This window comes from Pholcus phalangioides, unplaced genomic scaffold, assembly GCF_987345545.1.
Source record: "Pholcus phalangioides strain wild (caught in Gottingen) unplaced genomic scaffold, Ppha-v1.0 ptg000042l_1, whole genome shotgun sequence".
In the NCBI taxonomy this organism is placed as follows: domain Eukaryota; kingdom Metazoa; phylum Arthropoda; class Arachnida; order Araneae; family Pholcidae; genus Pholcus; species Pholcus phalangioides.
Genome location: NW_028301628.1, coordinates 2,287,977 through 2,308,528, shown reverse-complemented (window position 1 = coordinate 2,308,528; position 20,552 = coordinate 2,287,977). Strand labels below are relative to the sequence as shown.

Sequence of the window (20,552 nt, the reverse complement as noted above, 5' to 3'; positions counted from 1 at the left end):
GGTTAAAAACTAAATTTATTTTGAAAAACTCAGACGCGTTATATTCTATTGTTTACCTACACTCATATCTATCTACATTTAAACATTAAAAAAACTTATGAAATTGAAATTTTATAGTGGAAATCAACCTGCTGTCATTCTGACCGGTATCAGCCCTTCTAGCGTTAAGTATAATCTTTGTGTGATTTCATACTTTTTAAATTTAATTTTTCATTGCATAAATAACTGTACTTTATTTCCAAAAATATAGGAAGCGGCTGTTTTTGTTCTGGAAAAAAAACTCCTGGAAAGATATGCCAAACACGAACGAGATAATATCATTGAAATCATGAAGAAAGGAGTCTCGAACCTCACTCGGCTCAGGCATCCAAGTATACTAACTGTGCAGCATCCAGTAGAAGAGTCAAGGTACCATTCAATGTTATTATGTCCATCCAAAATATGTTCTATTTTTATGTGCACCTGTAAAGTTTATATGGGGTGTCCTGTAAGTGTTATCACTGCCTTCATCTCATCAACCATCCATCATAGAGGTATGATTAAATTTAAAAAATGCTCAAAATGTCTTCAAAAATTACCCTGTACCAGTTTTGAGAAGGAGAATACAGTGTGTAACAAAAAAAATCTAAATTTTTAAACAGTTCCCCCCCCCCCTATGCTCAAGAACCCGATTGCAAAATTGTTGCCCTGTCTCTCCCGAGGCCAACAAAAACAATTCTGTGTTGCTAAGTGCAATATTCATAGATATATCTGAATTCGAAAAATGTAGGAAATTTGGGAAAGAACAGCTTTAAATGTAGAAAAACCATTTCACTTAAATTTAATTCTGTTCCTTCCCAAATTTTCTCCATTTTTTTAAATTCGAATATCTCAGTGAATATTGCAGTTAGAAACATGGATTTTTTTTTTTTTTGGCATCAGGAGAGTCAGGGCAACAAATTTCTAATTGGAAGTTAGACCACAGGGAGACCGTATAAAAAATTAGATTTTTTTTATTTTGTTACACACTGTATTCTCACTCTCAAAACTGGTACCGGGTAATTTTGAATGCCTGTTAAGCATTTTTTAAGTTGGAATCATACCTTTATAATGGACGGTTAATGAGATAAAGGCAGTGCTGGTACTTGCAGGACATCCCGTATAGCGAAGTCTCCAAACAACGTCCTCTAACAAAACTGTGAAAATTTTAGCAGTTGTTAAAAGTTTCAGTGTTTCTGAGAAACATATTAAATTTTTTGATTGCATCTAAAATTATAACAATTTGTCCTATAATTTCAGCATGCAATATTTATTTTGCATTCAATGGAATTTTTTGATTATTGAGTGCTTTTCTTTATCGCTAATTTCATTTAATCATGAATAAAAATACATATAGCTGTGCTGTAATCCTTGTATCCTCAGACATGTATTCTTTAAGAGGTCAGATTCATCTTCCAATGCAATAAGATATTTTTGTTATTATTTTCAATTAGTGCTTACCCGAACACCCTGGATCAAATAGCATGGAAGCTATGGACTTCTTGGTCTATGACATGGCCACTTGCTGTATTTTTATCTTAATTCCTACTTTGTTCTTTTCTGAAACATGCCTAGTATACCAGTTAGCAATTACTTGTGGAACCCCCTATGGTCCGCACAGACATTTCGAAAACTACTGAAATAGGGAAGAACCCTTACTCATCTTTGCGTTTGGAAAGTTCAATGAAGAAAAACTCATTCAGAGAAAATTTTGATATGTATTTTTCTTATGCAGTGTTACATCATTTTTCTTTCATTTTCCATGTCCAAAAGTGACTGTTATTCAGATTTTCATTGTTTGGGAGTTAACCTTAATGTTAATTCAGTGGGATGCATTTTCTTCCAAGAAAATGTGGTCAGTTTTCAGAGGTTACTGTTATTCGGAGGGGACCATTATGAGAGCTTTCACTGTATAAGATGGTTCTAAAACATAAGAATAAAGTTACTGAAAATATTGAGAATGCTCAAAATTTTGAGAGAGCAAGGTCCTTAAACCCATTATTTCTGTAATTATTATGAAAATTGTGGCAAATATTGGGGTAGAAAGTCTCAAGTCTGTGGTCCCAACACAAGTCTATGCATATGGTTATGACTGGGAACATTAAAATAAAAAAAACACAGTGAAACCTTGCTACAATGATACTCGATATAACGATAAATCTCTCTACATAACAATATTTTTTCTTTGTGTGCAGAGTATATCAAGGTTTACTGTATGTTGAAAATTTTGAATTTTTGCCATTTTCATTCAACAGTTCTTTCACATATTGCATTTTCTTTTTTTTTTATGTTTTCATTTTTATGTGCAACTCGCCTAATTCATTGGTGCACCAATTTTTTTTTGATTCGCCGGCCATATTTCACCCAGGATTACTTTTACAAGCCGTATAATTTCTAAATTACTTTTCATGGAATGTCAGTGAAAAACACTAATTAAATTATTCGGATGTTATGTTTAATTGGTATCAAGAGAGGAATTCCTTTAGGCTTTGGACCATTTGATGTTTAATTGGTTCTGAGGTTCCTTCTGGATAGTTATCTTTGTACCAAAATCAATAGAGCATTTTATAATTCTATTTCATATACATATTGCATTTAACAGCTATGGGCATTTTGCCTGTTGTGGCCTTTATATTTGTATTTGTATAAAATTATTGAATGGACGAGATATGCCAGCAGGTTGAAGTGTGTGCACCCTTGGCCTTACAAGGTGATTAAAGTATAAAAAATGTAAAAAATTCACATAGCTTGATATGGTTGTCATTATATGTTGATTATTATAATATAACTTTTTTACTTGTTTTAGGGAGAGTCTGGCTTTCGCAACAGAACCTGTTTTTGCAAGTTTGTCAAACATTTTGGGCAGCCAAGAAAATATGCCAGTACCTCCAAATAAAGCATTGAAAAATTTTGAGCTGTATGATGTTGAAATCAAATATGGATTGTTACAGGTAATTTTGTTGATTATGTAATTTGGTGTTAATTTGGTGTGATCATAGTAAATTGAATCTTGAGAACTTGCTATGATTTTTACATTGAACTCTTTAAAAATAATGTTTATTCTTTGAATTATTATTCAGTGACTAATCAGAGTTGATAATCCCACAATCCTTTCTTACCTGTTTCGAATGTTCTATATGTCACTAGTAATGAGGAAGTGATATTAAAATATAGATACTAGTGCTCCTATACATAATTTATATCAATGAAAACAATTTTTTTTTTTTTCGTTTTCATGAAAAAATATGGTCTCTCTTACAACTTATTGCTTGTTACTTAATCAGATTGGTAATTCAGAAATTGCTTCTGAAAATCTAGTTAATTTCCTTTAAGTTTTTGTTAATACTTGTGGTATATGGATTTTACGAAGATTATAACGAGATTCATCTTGTTAAATGTTGGAAAATAAATTTATTCATTTTTTCCCATTCCATAATTAATAAACAGAATTGTACTCTCATCTTGAAGCTAATGTTCCATGCTGATTTTAGCTGCAAATTAATTTCAGATTGTTGAAGGATTGGCTTTTTTACATAATGATGTGAAAATGCTCCACAGGAACATAAATCCAGAATCCATAATGGTAAATAAAAATGGTGCCTGGAAGTTATCAGGTTTTGACTTCTGCATACAGTCTGCTGAAGCAAGCGGTCAAGTAAGTTATTTTTTTCCTTCAACGATTTTCAGAATGAAAAATATTTTCATGACTGCTGCGAAAGCTCAATATAAATTGCTGCTATACAGACCGATTGATAGGCTTATATCTTTTTTTAGTGAACTCAAACCCTTCAGCTTGCTTCAAATTTAGTTCCCCCCCCCCCCATACAATTATTGGTTGAAACAACCTTCCATCAAATTCTGTAGACTGTACTTCAATCTCTTATTTTGTATGTAGCATCAGTCGCCTATGTTAAATCCCATCACCACACCCTCTTGTATAGTCCTCGGCCAAACAATATTGTATAAATGAAAAAAATTAATTAACTAATAATGTCTAATAAATTTAAGTAATTTCATTGACAACTTATCATATTTACCAATATTATCTAGGGGATTATATCGTCCCCCTCATGCCAGAAGCTTTAATGTGCAATGTCTTTGGAAAAAAGAAAAAGAATGTGGGAAAAGCTGTTTGAATGTTACTCTATGAAAGTTATTTTCAAAAAATGTTTTGTAACAAGTGCTTCAATAGGGATACATATTTGCGTTTCAGGCAAAACTTATTCAGCAAAATAAGGTATCGAACCATCTGATAAAAAAAAAGGAAATTTGTACATTTGTGCTTTTGGCATGTGGGGGACGATATATAATCACCAATAAATATGATAAATTTTATGAATTTATCACAATGGTTGGCGATTCTGCAAAATAACAAGTGGTTATGCATAATCATTGGATTTATCCCATTTACTGCAACATATATATGAACTGACATATTCATGAGTATAGAGTTGTAATCACCACACACTCATGCAGAGTTTAAAATAAAGGGGGGTAGATTTGTTTTGGATAGATTCCAGCTTATCTATATTGCTTTGTGTATGGGGATCCCAAATTTTGCAGACATAGGAGAGGACAGGAAGGATATAAATTTAGAAACATAGATGTTGGAGGTAGCAGGTGGAATATTTGAGGTTACGACGAAGGAAGGTAGGCATTTTTGAAATATATAATCCATTTGGAGGTTCCAATGAAAGTTGGCAGTATCACACCCAGGTAATGGGAAACCTCTGTGATTAAAAAATTATTAATTGAGTAAGGGAATTCGAGGGGAGATCTTTTACGGGTAAGAAAGATTATTTTTTAAAAAACCGAAGATTATGCATATACTTTGGTCTAAGATGATGAATTTGATTGGCAATGTTAGTTGTGTTTGCACATGTGAAATTCATCATAGATTGATAAATAAGAAGACCAATATTACAAGACAGAAGTCGAGCAGAACTTAAACTCAAACCACACATAATTCTGATATCATAGATATGTTCAAAGCACTCCATATAACACATACATTCGCACATGCGCAAATTCATTGAAATTCTACAGACTAATATTCATAAGGTGCATGTACAAGGTAATAACTGTATTAATTTCTTCTTTTCAAGGCATACACAAATGGTGAACATTGAAAATTAGGAAGTTCATGTCCTGATATTAAAGATTATATTATTAGGTTGATAAATTTTCATACTACTTTATCAGAAAAGAAAATTGTTTCTTGCAAAGCCAATATTTTAGTCATTAATAATTGTGTTTGTCTGCGTATTAGATGCAATCTTTTTCATACACATTCTGTACACTCAAACACTTGGTATATCAGAAATTTTTTGAGTAAAACATTAGTCTTACACACTGGTAAATATGTTAACTAGAATGGATGAAGGAGTTAATCAAAATTTTTTAATATTGTTTTTATTTCTGAAGACTTTTTTTTTCATATTAAATTCCAGTATTTCATTTACATAATAGGAACAGTTCACATTTCCAGAGATCAACTTTGATAGTCCTCCTCCTAGTCTTCCTAATTTGAATTATTTAGCTCCTGAATGTGCTCTTGCTATGACATGTAGTGCAGCTAGTGACATGTTCTCTTTTGGAGCACTAATTTATGCAGTTTACAACAAAGGAAAATCGATCATGAGCAATATGGGATCTTCGATGGAGAGTAATTACAAACAAGTATGAATCATATTTTTCTTTTCATGATTTGTTTGCGTTACATTAAATATTCAGATCTTTATGAAACTCAATGCAAACTGCATATATTTATGGAGTTCTACTTTTCATTTGTATAAACATTCTCTGCTTTTGTCATGAAAATAGTTACAAATCTTAATTTTTTAATAAAACTTATAAATTAGCAATAATCTATATACATTTCTGAATTTATTTCTCCAAATAAAAATATCTTGTTCCAATTCATTTAAAAAATTTTATAATTTTATTGTAACTTTTCACAATCATTTTATATTTCAGGAAATTCTTGAAAGGGTTAACGTTATATCAAGTAAGATTGCTATCAGCAGAGAAACAATGATCTTTACACTCGTATTTCAGTTCTATAGCCATTTGAAATGATTGAAATTTAAGGGGAAAAAAATCATTGTTTTGAGCAAAAAAAATATATAACAATTGCAATAAAAAGTCTTGGTGAAATTGTAATAAATATTACTTGAAACCAGGGCTTTAACTAGGATATTTGTGGGGAGGGGCAAACATGATTTTCTTCCCACCTCCACAACTGAAATTTGATGATTTTGTAACGTTTTTTCCTCCGTTTTAAAAGTTGCTACATGGGACAGTATTTTTTTTACCTTTGTTCTCCTCTAGTTCCAGCTCTACTTGAAACTCTCAAACTTTAATGCAATGAATAGTTTTAAAGTAAATAATATTTATGAATTCTAAAATTCTGAAGTAAAGTAACATTATAAACACTACACTGACAAAAAAAACTATTCTCATTGTTTTATGTTGGATGTAAGGAAAAGCAGAAAAAACTCACACTTTTTAATTTTTTCCATTCATAATTCTTTTCCTCTATTTAATGCTCAAGTATAATTCTGTAGTTCTGATTTAATAATATATAGTATAATTCCAATTTATCATTAAAAGAATAATAAACACAGTACACACAAGATAAAAAAAATTTTTGTTTTTTTTAATTTTACATCTTTCAATTAATAGTTGAAACATCTGTCACCATCTACATTCAATTGTTTACCAGTAGAGTTTCAAGAACATGTCAAACTCCTGTTGAATAGCACACCAGAAATACGCCCGGATGCATTTCAGACATCAAAGGTTTGTTTTCTTCATCTTTTTTAAAGTATAACTTGTTTTTTCCCTGCATAAAAGTTTTATTTTTTGTCTTAGAATGTTTTTTTTTAATTGAAGAAGTAATATACCAAGCAGGATTTAAAACTCATAATAATACATTACGAAACTGGAACATAATAAAACATATTGAATATTTTTAACCAATGCATTTTGACATTTTTTAACAAATTCATGACTCAATAGTGCTTTTATTTTGTTTGTTATATTTATTAGTATGATGAGTATAAAACTTCTGTTTTGCGGAGTTTGTGGGTCAAAAAAAAATCTTCCAGAAAACAAGGGTGACCATTTATCTGTTGTTTGAAAAGCGTACTTTTATTAAACATAGGGAAATTATTATTTGCCATAAAAGAGGGGGTTTTACTGTAAGTCATTTTATTGATCATTATGATAATAAATGCTTATTTGAATGCATATGTGGTTTTTAATTACCAAATTAAAAATATGTATATTTTGTTTTTGGGGGACTGTTAGAAGTTTTGTTATATGAATAAGATCTGTTATTTACTTTGTTTCTCCACTTTGTTTTCTCAAAAGTTAATGAGTGATGTCATTGGGTTTGAGTTTGGGGTTTATGGTATTTTTTCATACTGCTATAGCAAGGCTTGACAAATCGAAAAAAAAATTTAGGTGCCGGTAAAATTTGATAGTCACCAAAAATTTCCTTCCCCTCGAAATGTGTCCAAAATAGTGTATTCTTTGACTTGTCCGGGACTTAGGCACCCCCTTTCCATGATAGCAGACACCTCTGACATAATTTCCGATAATTTTGTGTTGTCTTCGAACTTCAGTTATCATACATAAAAGAAAAACTAGGCACCAATATTAATTTTTTTGGTCACCATGACCACCTGGTGTCTGGAATTTTTCAAGCCCTGTGCTATAGGAAACCTCAAAGAAACATGCAAATGGGGGGGGGGGGGGGGGGGGAAACAAATTTTATTGATTTACTTTGATCAAATTTTTTTTTGTATTTTTTTGTAACTTTTCCAACTAAAAGTTGTCAACCCTTAAAATTGTCTATATATTGGCATGAAAACAATGGCACACAAATATCTCCATATTACAAAAAACCTATTCTTTTATACCCCCCCCCCACCCACCATGTTTCTTTGTCCTATAATGTACACATGACCATGTCCACACTCATATACAAAGTCTCTGAACACCAGATTTGTTCTTTTGGAACTTTTATCTATGAAAAGTTTCAAGTCTAATTCGCAGAACACATCCACACTTGTATACAAAATCATGCAACACATGTTCTGCGACTTGTCACTCAACAATTCAAGCGATTTGTTGCTCGAATTTGTATATGTGTGGACATAGCTTTACCTACAGCATATTCCAACGTTATTTTCCAATCAAATGATAAAAATTACAAAATTGACATCTGTGGTGATAAATATGATTATCATCTATTCTTGGTTGTTGTTTTTTTTGTTGGTTTTTTTTTTCTTTTTTTTTGTGATACGATTCCCATTTTCTTATCAGAGTGAATACGACAAACCTCAGAATATATTTAACCAAATTCTTGATTCTTTGAATTTGATGTAGCAGGGTATCTCTGCAATTGAATTTCTTCATTATGTTTTAATGTTGTTTTTTTTTTGTAATAAAAGATATTTTGCACCTGTCATAAAACTATTTTTTAGTAATGGTCAATAGATTTAGATACTTTTTATTCAGTTTTTCAATTTCAAATTTATTTTACAATCTGTGTGAATACATGTTATATGATATTATTGGCAACCAAGGAGACAAATGTCCCATACTGGTTGTTGCAATGAATAGGTTTAAAAAATACAGTACTGTGATATTAGTTTCAGATATACGATGGGAAAAAAAATACAAAAAAGATAGTAGTTACAGATAAAAATAGTATGATTAACAAAAAATAAATATGTTAAAAATTGCAATATAAATAATAAAGGATACTCTCATGCAACGGCGGAGGTGCTATAAAAATTACATATGAATAATATCAACATGAGTTCTTAATATAGACTTAATATTGACCCGAAATACACAAAAGAAGAAAAAAAATATGAATCACATATTAACGATATACATAATAAATATGAAGCCAACATATGAATTTATACAGGATTATGGAAGGTGATTTAAAGATATGATTTAATTAAGCAAAATGTTAGAGGATGTAATCAGAAATGGGACTCAATGTTAATGAGTTCGAGCAGGTAAAGTTTGAGGCGTTTTTTAAAGGAAGTAAATGTAGTTTTAAACTATATATTTTTACCAAGTGATGCAAAATATATGATTTATAATAAAAAATATTACCAAATTTTCAGTTACAGATGTTCGAAGATGTTGGAGTTAGAACTTTGCAGTATTTAGACTCATTGTATCAGTGGGATAATCTTCAAAAGTCTCATTTTTATAAAGGACTCCCTCAAATAGTTTCAAAAATGCCAAAGGTAAGTTGAAAGGTGAATTACCTATGATACAAATGTTTCACAAATTTTTTAAAAATGTGTGTGTCTGGTTCTTTTCAAATTGTTATATTCAAAAATGTTTAGTCAATTGAATTGACTAAAATTTTTAGCAATTGGTAGTGATTAAAAGTTGCTATCCCATTTATAATTTCATTTGTTTTTTAGCTTATTTTGCCCATTGACTATTTTTTGATCCATCACAATTTATAAGCATGAAGCAAATTCTGTAAATATTGTTCTGTTTATTCTGAAGCGAGTCAATCTTTATCGTATCCTACCATGCTTGGTGAAAGAATACTGTGTTCCTGAAATGGTCCCATTCATTTTGCCAAGTGTTCTGCTGATTGCAGAAGAAGCATCAAGTGAAGAATTTCAAGAATCCATATTGATGGATATGATTCCTTTGTTTAGGCTTCAAGAACCTGTTCAGGTAAATTGTGTTGTTTTTCTTTTCATTAATATATCTTTGAATCTGTTAAAAGTTGATCACATTAGAAATTATACCAACAAGTGTTAGTGATTCTTTCTTTTTTTTTTCTTTTTTTCATGATTCAAATAAATTTTGTTGAGAAGTGATATATTAGAAAAGGTATAAATGATACATTTTCTTAGGAGATAAAATATGTTTAACAATGAACAAATCGAAACCTCATTTTTGCTTAGCTAACGTGTGAATAGTAATATAGATAACTATGTGCAGTGATTACATGCGAAAATCCTACATAACAATAATTGCCTGTTCAATGATGTCACTCTCTGGTCCTGATGCATTTTCCTTGGTGTTAATATATTACATCTATATAACGATACATTTCTCTGTTCCCTTGTGTATTATTATATAAGTATTTCACTGTATTTGTCTCTTTTTCTTCCTAATAATATCCTCACCACTTGCCATGCCACCAAATCTTGCTTCATTAGTTGAGAACTTACAACTCCTTGTTAGTTTGCTAGTCTATGATTCAACAGGTTTGGGACTAAAATTCTTGTTCATATAATGGTGGCTTTTGTGTAGCTACTCAGACTTTCAAATGTTTCTTCATCATCAATCAGTATGCACGTCAAGCCTGTCTTCCATTCAAAAAAGTCTGTGCACAAAGAACAAGTAGACCTTCAACACAATACTTACATAACATGAAAATTCAGACATTTGCCATTTTTACTTTAAAATATGGAAGACATAAGCCATCTTTATTTTTCAGATAATGTTAATCCTTATGCAAAAGATGGAGCTGCTATTAAAGAAATGCCCACGAGCTGCTATCAATACACATGTTCTTCCTATGATTTATCGAGCTTTAGAATCTGATGCTCAGCAGATACAGGTAAGATAAATCAGCAAAAAAACTATATGTGTGTGCTTTTAATTATCTACCTTGCTAATCTAAAATTATTTTGTGGCCATAATTCTGTATTTTTATTCAAAGTTTGTTCTCTACATATGTATAAATTAAGAACAAATTCTTAATGTTTTCAGTTCGTAAGTTATAATAATCAAGATATATTATCTACATTTGTTCCATTTAACCCTTTGCACTCAAGAGGTGACTCTCGCTCACCAAATGATTTAATGCAGCAACTCGAGAGGTGACTCTCGCTCACCACATGATTTAATGCCGCAACTCGAGAGGTGACTCTCGCTCACCACATGATTTAATGCTGCAAATCGAGAGGTGACTCTCGCTCACCACTTTGTTTGGTGCAGAAATTCGATGCGCTGTGATTACTACACTGAAGAGCCAAAAAAACTGGTACACCTGCCTAATATCGTGTAGGGCTTCCGCGAGCACGCAGAAGTGCCGCAACACGACGTGGCATGGACTCGACTAATGTCTGAAGTAGTGCTGGAGGTAATTGACACCATGAATCCTGCAGGGCTGTCCATAAATCCATAGGAATAAGAGGGGGGTGGAGATCTCTTCTGAACAGCACGTTGCAAGGCATCCCAAATATGTTCAATAATGTTCATGTCTGGGGATTTAGGTGGCCAGCGGAAGTGTCTAAAGTCAGAAGAGTGTTCCTGGAGCCACTTTGTAGCAATTTTGGACGTGTAGGGTGTCGCATTGTCCTGCTGAAATTGTCCAAGTCCGTCGTAATGCACAATGGACATGAATGGGTGCAGGTGATCAGACAGGATGCTTACGTACCTATCACCTGCCAGAGTCGTATCTAGACATATCAGGGGTCCCATATCACGCCAACTGCACACTCCCCATACCATCACAGAGCCTCCTCCCGAAAAGCCGGGCATGCATCTCGGCAATTGTTACATGAAATATCATACAAAGCAAAATTACAAAGACTAATGTTTAAGAAATTATCTTTGTAAAGATGTAAAGATACATTAAATATTAAAATATAAAAGTTTTATGTGTTAATTTGTGTGTGTAATCATTTTAAGTTAGAGGTAAGAAATTCACCAAAAGCGCTACGAAACGCTTCGAGTTGCTGATTAGTCCGCGCGGAAACGGCCTCGACTGCACAGGGTTAATAATGTTTGTTGAAAACGTGTTTTTCCTATAACATATGAATATAAATTTCATCACACATTGTAAAACAAAAACAAACACAAAGTAATGACAAGAAAAAATTTAAAGAATTGAGCTTACAGATTACTCGAAAGTTTTAAAATGGAATTTTTGTTTTTGCCACAAAATCTGTATATCCGTGCTCATGGTATCTCAACCCATAAACTGTACAAATATTCTATTGTATACCATTCTTTATGCACATGAGAAAAATTTCCTTTTTTTTTAGGAATGTTATGAATAGTGATTTGGCCAAATAACAATACCAAATATTCAGCTAATGTTTTGGCCAGTATCAATTGAAGACCAGAAATGGTAGACGTAGTAACTCAAATCGCAAATTTTACAGGAGAGCAAAAAACATGTTTCAGGTGCCATAGGCCAACATGTTAAGTGACATCTACTAACTCGTTTTTCAACTACTTAAAGTGAATTGGATGCTCACATCATTTCACAAGTTGACAATCTTGGTATTTACTACACTTTGTTACAAAAAAATTGCGTCAAAGTGGTTTTTTTTGGTACTCACTGCATTTACCATTTCTGGTGTGTAAGTTTTATTAAAATTCCTCACACAATTACAAATAAAATTAATGTTTTTAATTGAAAATAAAATTATTGGTAATTTTTCAAATGATTGATGTTGAATTTTGAGTATGCAATTTATTATTTAAATAAATATTTAAAACTGTTAATTGAAATACTTTTATTGCCATAATACTGACAATCAAATTTAGGGATGATATATTGTATTTTAATATTACTTACAGAATCAAAATCAATTCTTTTTTCAACATTTATTACCAATTTCACATCTAATTAAGAAAATGTCAACCATTATTTACTCTCAGCTAGTAATGCATCAAAAAGTTCTTTGCCCCTTTTACCTCCTTCAGTAGCTCAATACTTATCTTGTCAAATTACATCCTTCAGTTAGTGAACTTGTGTAATTCTTGTTAATTTCCACCTTATTGCAGAAGGATTCTATTCTCAATTTCATGTTTTCGTTGTCATAGAAATTCACCCTGACATAACCTCTTTCACACAGAAAGAGGCCTCACACCACACAAGAAAACATAATCAGTAAATTTTTTAATTTATGGGAAAAATTCCAATCAATATAATTTTTAAAATTAGTTTGTTGTGCCTAGATTTACACAAATACTCGACCGAATACCGAAGCATTACTCAACAGAACCAAATATTCATCAAAAAGGAGGTAGAATATACCGAATAGCAGCCAGATATTCGTCCCATCTCTAATTTTTTTCCCACCTCCAAATCACAAATCATCAATAAAGGATTCAGAGCCTACTGTAAGCACATCATATTATATTCACAATGTGAGCAGATTAAAGGTTTAATCTTATCATCTTTAACTTTTTTTAGGTGGTTTCTCCTTATTTTATTCTTAATTATCTCCACATTCTCTATAAATCACAATTATACTTATTATTATTACTATCAATTTTATCTTACTGAGAAATATTTTGTTATATAGAGAACCCAAATCAATTTTAAAATAACATTTTAGATGTAGAAAGCCAGCTAATCAATAGGTTTATGTGCTGTGATCTTTAAATTTAATTTTAAAGGAAAAAATACTTGTATATATCTACAAAAGGGCCACCCTTTTTCTTCAACTTTAATGATGCAACGACAATTTGTCTGTTGATGTCCAGATTTGTAGAAAGAAAAGTTTTTTTTTCTTTTCTCTTAGGAGCTTTGTTTGAGCATTATTCCTAGGTTTGCAATTCTAATTGAGTATTCTGCAATGAAAAATGCTTTGATTCCACGGATCAAGAAACTGTGCATCAGTACCAGCTATTTATCGGTACTAATTTTTTTTTTTCATTTTTAGTTTCATGCTTGAAAATTATGGTTGAACTAATGCATAATTGCACTTACAGTCAACACTCATTATAATGACCCCATGTTATAGCAACCTCTCCATTACTGCAACAGGTATGATAAATCCTAAATGTTTTTATATAACGACCTATCTATACATTTCCTTTTCGATAAAAGAACCACCCAATATAACATCATTTTTTGACAGGACGTAGGGGAGTCATAAAAATGAGTATTGACTGTATTAGTTTTTGTAATTAGTTGAGATATCATCCTTTTATTATGGTAGTTTTCAAATCAGATTTTTTTACTTAGATCAATATTGGGAATCGGAAAACTTTTCTTGATTTACAGTGAAGCATCTATATAATGATACTCAAGGAACCAGAGAAACATATTGTTATAAGAGAGTTATAGATGGAATATACACACTGACCAAAACACAGTGAGTTCGGACTTTGCATTTGATTGAATCTTTGTAAGTTGTTACATTAGATAAAAAATAACATGGGATGATCGGGAAAAAATGTGGAACTTATTGCACTGGTTGTTATAATGCAAAGATCACAATGAGTATCAACTGTATTAACAGTATGAAAAATGCATCAGGGCTAGAGAGTAATAGCGTTATACAGGCGATTGTTGTTGTAGAGGGTATCGTTACATAGAATTTTCACTGTATTGTCTTTGTCAATGAGAGTAACTAACTTGTGAATTTTTCAAAATAATTTAACATGAAATCTCTCATTAAATATTTGATATCAAAAAATGTAATTGATGAATATCAAAGATTCATACATACATATCTTTCTTAATTATCTTGAAAAAATAAATGAAATTCATAGAGTAGTTTTTCATAATGTTTTTTAGTATTAATCTGTAATATTTTACCCACATTACTCTTTCTCTTCCCTTCCCCCAAATCCCATTCTAATGGCCTATAGGTCAGAGTGAATTGTTTAGTATGTCTTGGTAAGCTTCTGGAACATCTCGATAAATGGCTGGTTTTGGATGAAATTTTACCATTTTTACCTCAGATACCATCAAAAGAGCCAGCCGTGCTGATGGGAATATTGGGTATGCTGTTGCTTATATTTTATTTCATTCCAGTGTAATTATTAAGTATTAATTTCATAGATTTTTTATTATTATTGTTTATTATTTCAGGTATCATAAAACTGACGATGTCCCATAAGAAACTTGGTATAACTAAAGAAATTATAGCCACAAAAACAATCCCATTTCTAATGCCTCTTTCAATTGAAAATGGTTTAACTCTCAATCAGGTAATAGAAGAAAAGTGTAGATTCTGTGCTTACAAAAATTTTGCTTTGAAGTGCATTAAAAATTGAATTTCTCTGTAGTTTTTATAATTATTGATATTTGTATTTTTGCTACATTTATCCATTTTGTCAGTTCATTATGAAAATTTGAAATGTGCATTTATTTCTAAAATGCATTTTTTTTTTTTCAGTTTCATGATCAAATTTTTTATTTACTACATTTCACCTGATTTTCCTGATTTTTATTTTTTAAAGATGTGAAACATTATCGTGGTTTCTAGTGGTAAACTATTTTCTCTCAAACTTTGGTATATTCAGTAGATTTTCCAGGGGGCACATTTTTTTTTTGAGGCACAAATGCAAGCCGGTCTACTCTTTGAAAAAAAGTCTCTACAATGAGCAGGCAGCCATTAAGCATGGTGCTTACATAAAACAAAAGTCTGCTATTTTCACATCAAAATATCGAAGCCAAAGTTTGATGCCATCCAAGCACCACTGGAGCACAAAACATGCATAAATCTGACAACATAAATAAATTAGGGCCACAGCACTTAGAACACGTGTTCTGCAATGTACCAATATGTTAGAAATTCCCATATGAATGTTTACAAGGTGCATGTATGGTTAAGTTGTAGTAGTATAATTTAATTTTTGGTTCAGTCAAACCTTGTTTTATAGTGGTTCAGTCAGAACTCGGTTCAATGTTGCCTCTGGGACAGAATAAAAATGACTTCACAAGCAGCGTGACTTCATCATGAATAACGTCAGTATGCTGATTGAACTGCAGGGACCTTTGAAAACAAGTTATATGCAGGGTCGCTGAAAAGTGACAGACCTTAGTCTGCCCCTTTTCAGCCTGTATAATAAAACATTCCAACTTCAATCATTTATGTATTTAGTACTTCTGTAATTTTAATTATAAAATAATAATCAGTTAAAGTTTTTTCCAATATCATAAAAAAATTTGGCATGTCACTTGTATATGCTGGTTTAGTAGTAATATTCCATATTGCTATTAAACTAGTTCGAAACTCCTACTGTGGATAAATGCAGAATATTTTGTGGGATAATTTGCCAATAACCATATCAAGTTTCTAGAAGTTGTACCAAATTATTGTTTTTTTTATAGCATTCATAAGCAATACAGGTAGATTCAAAACTTCGTTCAAGCTTTTTGAGGAGGTAAAACTAACAAAAACATCTTTCCTTATGTAATATATCTTTCAATCAGAACAGCAAAGATATTAAAGAGTGCTTTCCCGTAAGCATAAAAAAAGTATATTCTTGCATACTTTGTGGAGACATTGAGAATTTTTTTTACTTTTTGGAATAAACATAAACTTGCTCAAAACTTGGAACACTATAGGAATTTTAAAAAATACATCCAAATTTAGGTTAAGATAGAATGGCTACTCATTTTACAGTTTGATGAACATTACATTAATAAAAGAATAATTGTCTCATTTCAGTTTAATTCAATAATGTTAGTCATCAAGGAAATGATTTCTCGTGTTGAAACTGAGCACAAGACAAAACTTCAGCAATTGAATTCAATACGCCAAGAACAAAAGTGAGAAATTTATTCATTAAATTAATTTAAAATTCATCATTCTAATTTTTTCTTGTCCTTTGTTGTTTTCAGATTTTTTTTATTAATTTCTTAATTATCATTTTGTCTCTGAGCTTGTAATTATTGTGAATATTTTTAATTAAAGAGATACAATTTATGACTTGAGAGAGAGTCGCAATATGTACTATATAGTCTCACATTATTGGGCATGCCGTAAAATTTGAGGGATACCAGATTTTTTTATGTTAAAGCGTTGTCCTCTCCCTGTATTCTGTGAAAAGTAAGGTTTATCTAGGATCACTGAATACATTCGAAATTATTGAGTATTAGTTTATATAAAATAAGCAAATAAAAAATGAAATACAATTTTTGAACATGCTTTGACCCAGAAATCGACTAAAATTTAACATTTATGCTTTTGCTCTAATTATAGTCTAGATACTTAAAAATTACTCAGAATCTGTTACTCAAATTTCTCTATGAGGTAAAAAAAAATATACATTTTGTAGCATACTACTTTGCTTATTTCTAGCATTCTGGCTGATGCAAGGTTAACACAGCTTATATATTGATAACGTGCGCATTCATACAAAACGGCTTGTATTATGATCATGTGGTATTTTTAATAGGTTGTGTTTGTCTCTCTTTGTTAGTTAACTTTCTGATATTTTAAAAATGTGTTGATTTTTTTTTTTAAGTTCAACCCTTGGGATGTCGCAGATGACACCCGCAACTGATATATTCGGTGCTTTCGAGCAAAGTTCAAAGCAAAATGTAAGTTTTTGAAAGCTTTTCATAGTTTATTTATGGAAAACACATTGCTAAAAATTATGAGTGTGTATTTACTCTATTTTCTGTGTCAATATTTTTGATCAAGAAATAGAGCAATCAGTGAACAATGTTAGTTGTTATCAATGTTTCTTCTCAACTATGCTTGTGCATGGCCGCATTCATGCACACACACACAAAATCACCATATACCTATTGTGACATGCAGGATGATGATTCAAATTATTTGACTATCATTGCAACCGTTAACTTCAGATACTTCCAATTATAAAAAGTTCTCAGACGACATGCTATTTCTTAAAATGTCATAATTGTTTTTAGGGGTAACTTGCATAAAGAAAATAAAAATTAATTTTTTATACAGTCCTGTAGTGCTAAAACTCCCAACAGTGAAATGTAAAACCTGCTTTGAAGACTCTCACAAAAAATTCCATTCCAGTGGTTTAGTAGTGAAATATCTTTGGAATAGCTGGAAATGCTTTACCATTGGAATTATTGAATTTTATTTTTTATTCACAATGACAATTACATTTTTTACAGAATGATTATACTTTGAATATAATTTATGTTTTTCATTATGAACGACACCTTCAATCATTGGGAGAGAAATGCTGAAACCTTCAAAGTGAAATATCTGTAAATATTGCATTCAAAAATATGGAATTTTTTGCAAATAACTTTTCGGAATAGGTTTTACATTTTGCTAACTGAAAGTTTTAGCATGTGTAGTCTGTAGAAATAGTTTAGTTTTTTAATGTAGTCGACCCCCTCAAAAATATGACATTTTAAGAACCCATGTGTCATTTAAAAACTTTTTGTTATTGGAAGTATACTTTGAAATCAGTGGTGGTAAAGATAGTCTTGTGGATGAACAATTTGAATTAGGCTCGCAGTCACATCTCACTATATTGTCATACTGCATGAAGAAAACAGTGGTGAGAAAAAAAAATTAGAAGAAATATTTTTACCATTTTCATGTTAAGAATATTTGTGCATGCATTATATATTTTTAGTGGTTTTTTTTTTTTTTTGTAATGTATCATGAGAGATATTCTATATTTTTTTCTGCTTAAGATCAAAATGTTTAGATTATGTCAGTGAGCATCAAGTGTACATATTTTTTATTGGCTTTTTTTTTGTATCAGCTTCAGACAAATGATGTATTCAAAGATCTTGGCCTGCCTTCGTTTGGAAATTCAGATGTACTACCAAATTCCGAAATGTCTGATATGCACAAGTCAGATTTTCTGGTGAATAGATCAGTCCCATCAAATGGCAATCATGAGAGTCCTAAGGTGATGATGCATTTTTGTTAATGATCTCTTCCTAATCATTTGAAAAAAGTACTTATTCAGTCTTATCAAGCAATTTCTTTGTGATAGGTTAATTTTAATTCTAATTATTCTGTATTGCTGTCTGCATAATAGACATACTTTTCCTGTGGAAATAAATCTATTATTTAATTTGTAGTATTTTTTCTATTTTTTTGTAAATATAATGATAATTTGTTGTTTCATGATTACAGTAGGTCTTGCAACACAACCCCAATTTATTTATTTCTATTGCAGCGTTTGTCTCTTTCCTTGGAAGAGAAGAAGAAGTTGGCTTGGGAGCAAGAGCAAAATCTAAATTTCAAGTCAAAAAGCAATACACCTTTGGTACCATCCAGTAACAATGCGAGCCGTTCATCTTTACCTTCTGCGACGTCACCTATGGCGAGAAAGTTAAGTATGGATATCCCCAAGTCAAGTTTTCCTTTCAACCAATCAATGTCGAGCACAATATGTAATCCAGTCGCTCCTCCATTGGTCAATTCATATGTGTCTTTGCCGCTACAAAGCCCACAACAATTTCAACCTTTCCAAAGTGCAGCTTTCTCGTCTGGTATGAATCATGTGGCATCTCCACCGAGACAAAATTCTCAGCCTGTTTCTTCAACAAAGAGTATGAATTTCAGTGCATTCGATGATCTCCTACCAATGATGGGCAAGCAGTCTCGTACTTTGAACGAAATGTCTGGTGGACCGCAACTAACTTCACAATTTCAATCTCTAAATTTATCCAGTCAGTCGATCCAGTGGCCTCAGAGACCATCCCAGCCTACAAATTTACCTTTATCGCCAGTACAAACTGGACCACAATCTCTTCCTATGTTTCCGTCGCCTCATAGAAGTCCAAAAAATGATATCACTGACTTATTGGGCTAATTCTTAGTTAATGGTAGGAGTAATCAAGTACTTCAAAAACAGTGTGAGGAGTCACATAAATTTTCTAATGTGATTGAATGAAATGCTTGAAAGTAAAATCCTTATTTTTTTTTTTAATCTAAAATATCATGAAATGGAGTATATATAATGAAATAAATGCTTATTATGATGCTAGATGTGCAATAAATAAGAACTGCAACATTCAATTTAAAAAATCTTTTGTTTTGTGGTTTTTTAAATTATATAATACATCCACAGTACGTACTGGAGTCTGAATATTTAGATTTTATTGTTACCAGAAGTTTAAAAAAAAAAAAAAGCAGAGACACCATTTAAGTGAAAAAAAATTCAGTTCATTTCACAGGCATCCTTAGTAAATTGATAGCTCAGCTAACGAAGATAATTAATTTTGGAATCATGTTCTTTAGCTGAAACCCATTTTCTCACAGGTTTCTATGGAAAATAGTTTAATTTGTTTTGAGTACTGTCCAAAATTTAAAGATAAGTTTTTAATATACCATAGAAACTTTTTAAAATACCATAGAGCACTATAAAAAAAGACAAAAATGTACATGCAGATGGAGAAGATAAGCTCCTAGAATGTTCAGACCAAAGCTTTAGTCCATACAGTACAGAACAAACAGATTTGATGCTAAGAGTCTTGCACTGAAAGAACTCATACTCTGAAAGCATAGGCTCCTTTTCTTCCCAATGCATTTTCTATTAGCTGAATCTTTCATTTTTACATGAAATGTTTCAAACACTTTCAGAGGGAGAAATAGAGGTGCATCTGAAAAAGGATTCTGAGATGGACATAAGTTAATCTGGCTCCAGTGACAGTAATTCTGTTTATGATTGGCACTGAAATTCAGCCCACAACTCAACTGTTTTGTGTTATTGCATACATCAATATTAACTAAAATATTTGTTAGCCGGAGCAGGAAAATCACGAAAACAAATCTGTTAGCCGTAAAATTCATAAACCACTGTGCGTTTGTTAGCCAAAATATTTG

The 20,552-nt window shown here is 31.4% G+C and overlaps 1 protein-coding gene across 2 annotated transcripts; it reads left to right on the top strand.

Annotated features, from left to right (window-relative positions):
• Positions 1–249: 249 nt before the first annotated feature.
• LOC149063877 (SCY1-like protein 2) lies at positions 250–19,844 on the top strand. 2 transcript variants are annotated; one of them, XM_089254584.1, is made up of 15 exons: positions 250–408; positions 2,825–2,969; positions 3,527–3,673; positions 5,488–5,697; positions 6,703–6,819; positions 9,168–9,293; positions 9,565–9,741; positions 10,514–10,636; positions 13,560–13,673; positions 14,635–14,767; positions 14,858–14,976; positions 16,443–16,543; positions 17,242–17,317; positions 18,478–18,627; positions 18,901–19,844. In XM_089254584.1, exons 1-15 carry the CDS (start codon positions 329–331, stop codon positions 19,537–19,539), a joined length of 2,457 nt encoding a protein of 818 aa, XP_089110710.1. In that variant the 5' UTR covers positions 250–328; the 3' UTR covers positions 19,540–19,844. The 2 variants fall into 2 exon arrangements, with proteins under 2 accessions (XP_089110710.1, XP_089110711.1); XM_089254585.1 differs by having other exon boundaries at positions 9,174–9,293; positions 18,901–19,635.
• Positions 19,845–20,552: the final 708 nt, after the last annotated feature.

Coding starts and splice junctions, on each gene's coding strand:
- LOC149063877 (XM_089254584.1), top strand. CDS start 329: ATGAAGAAAGGAGTCTCGAACCTCACTCGGCTCAGGCATCCAAGTATA. Junction 9,294..9,564: donor TAGTTTCAAAAATGCCAAAG/GTAAGTTGAAAG, acceptor TTTATTCTGAAG/CGAGTCAATCTTTATCGTAT. Junction 17,318..18,477: donor AGCAAAGTTCAAAGCAAAAT/GTAAGTTTTTGA, acceptor TTTTTGTATCAG/CTTCAGACAAATGATGTATT.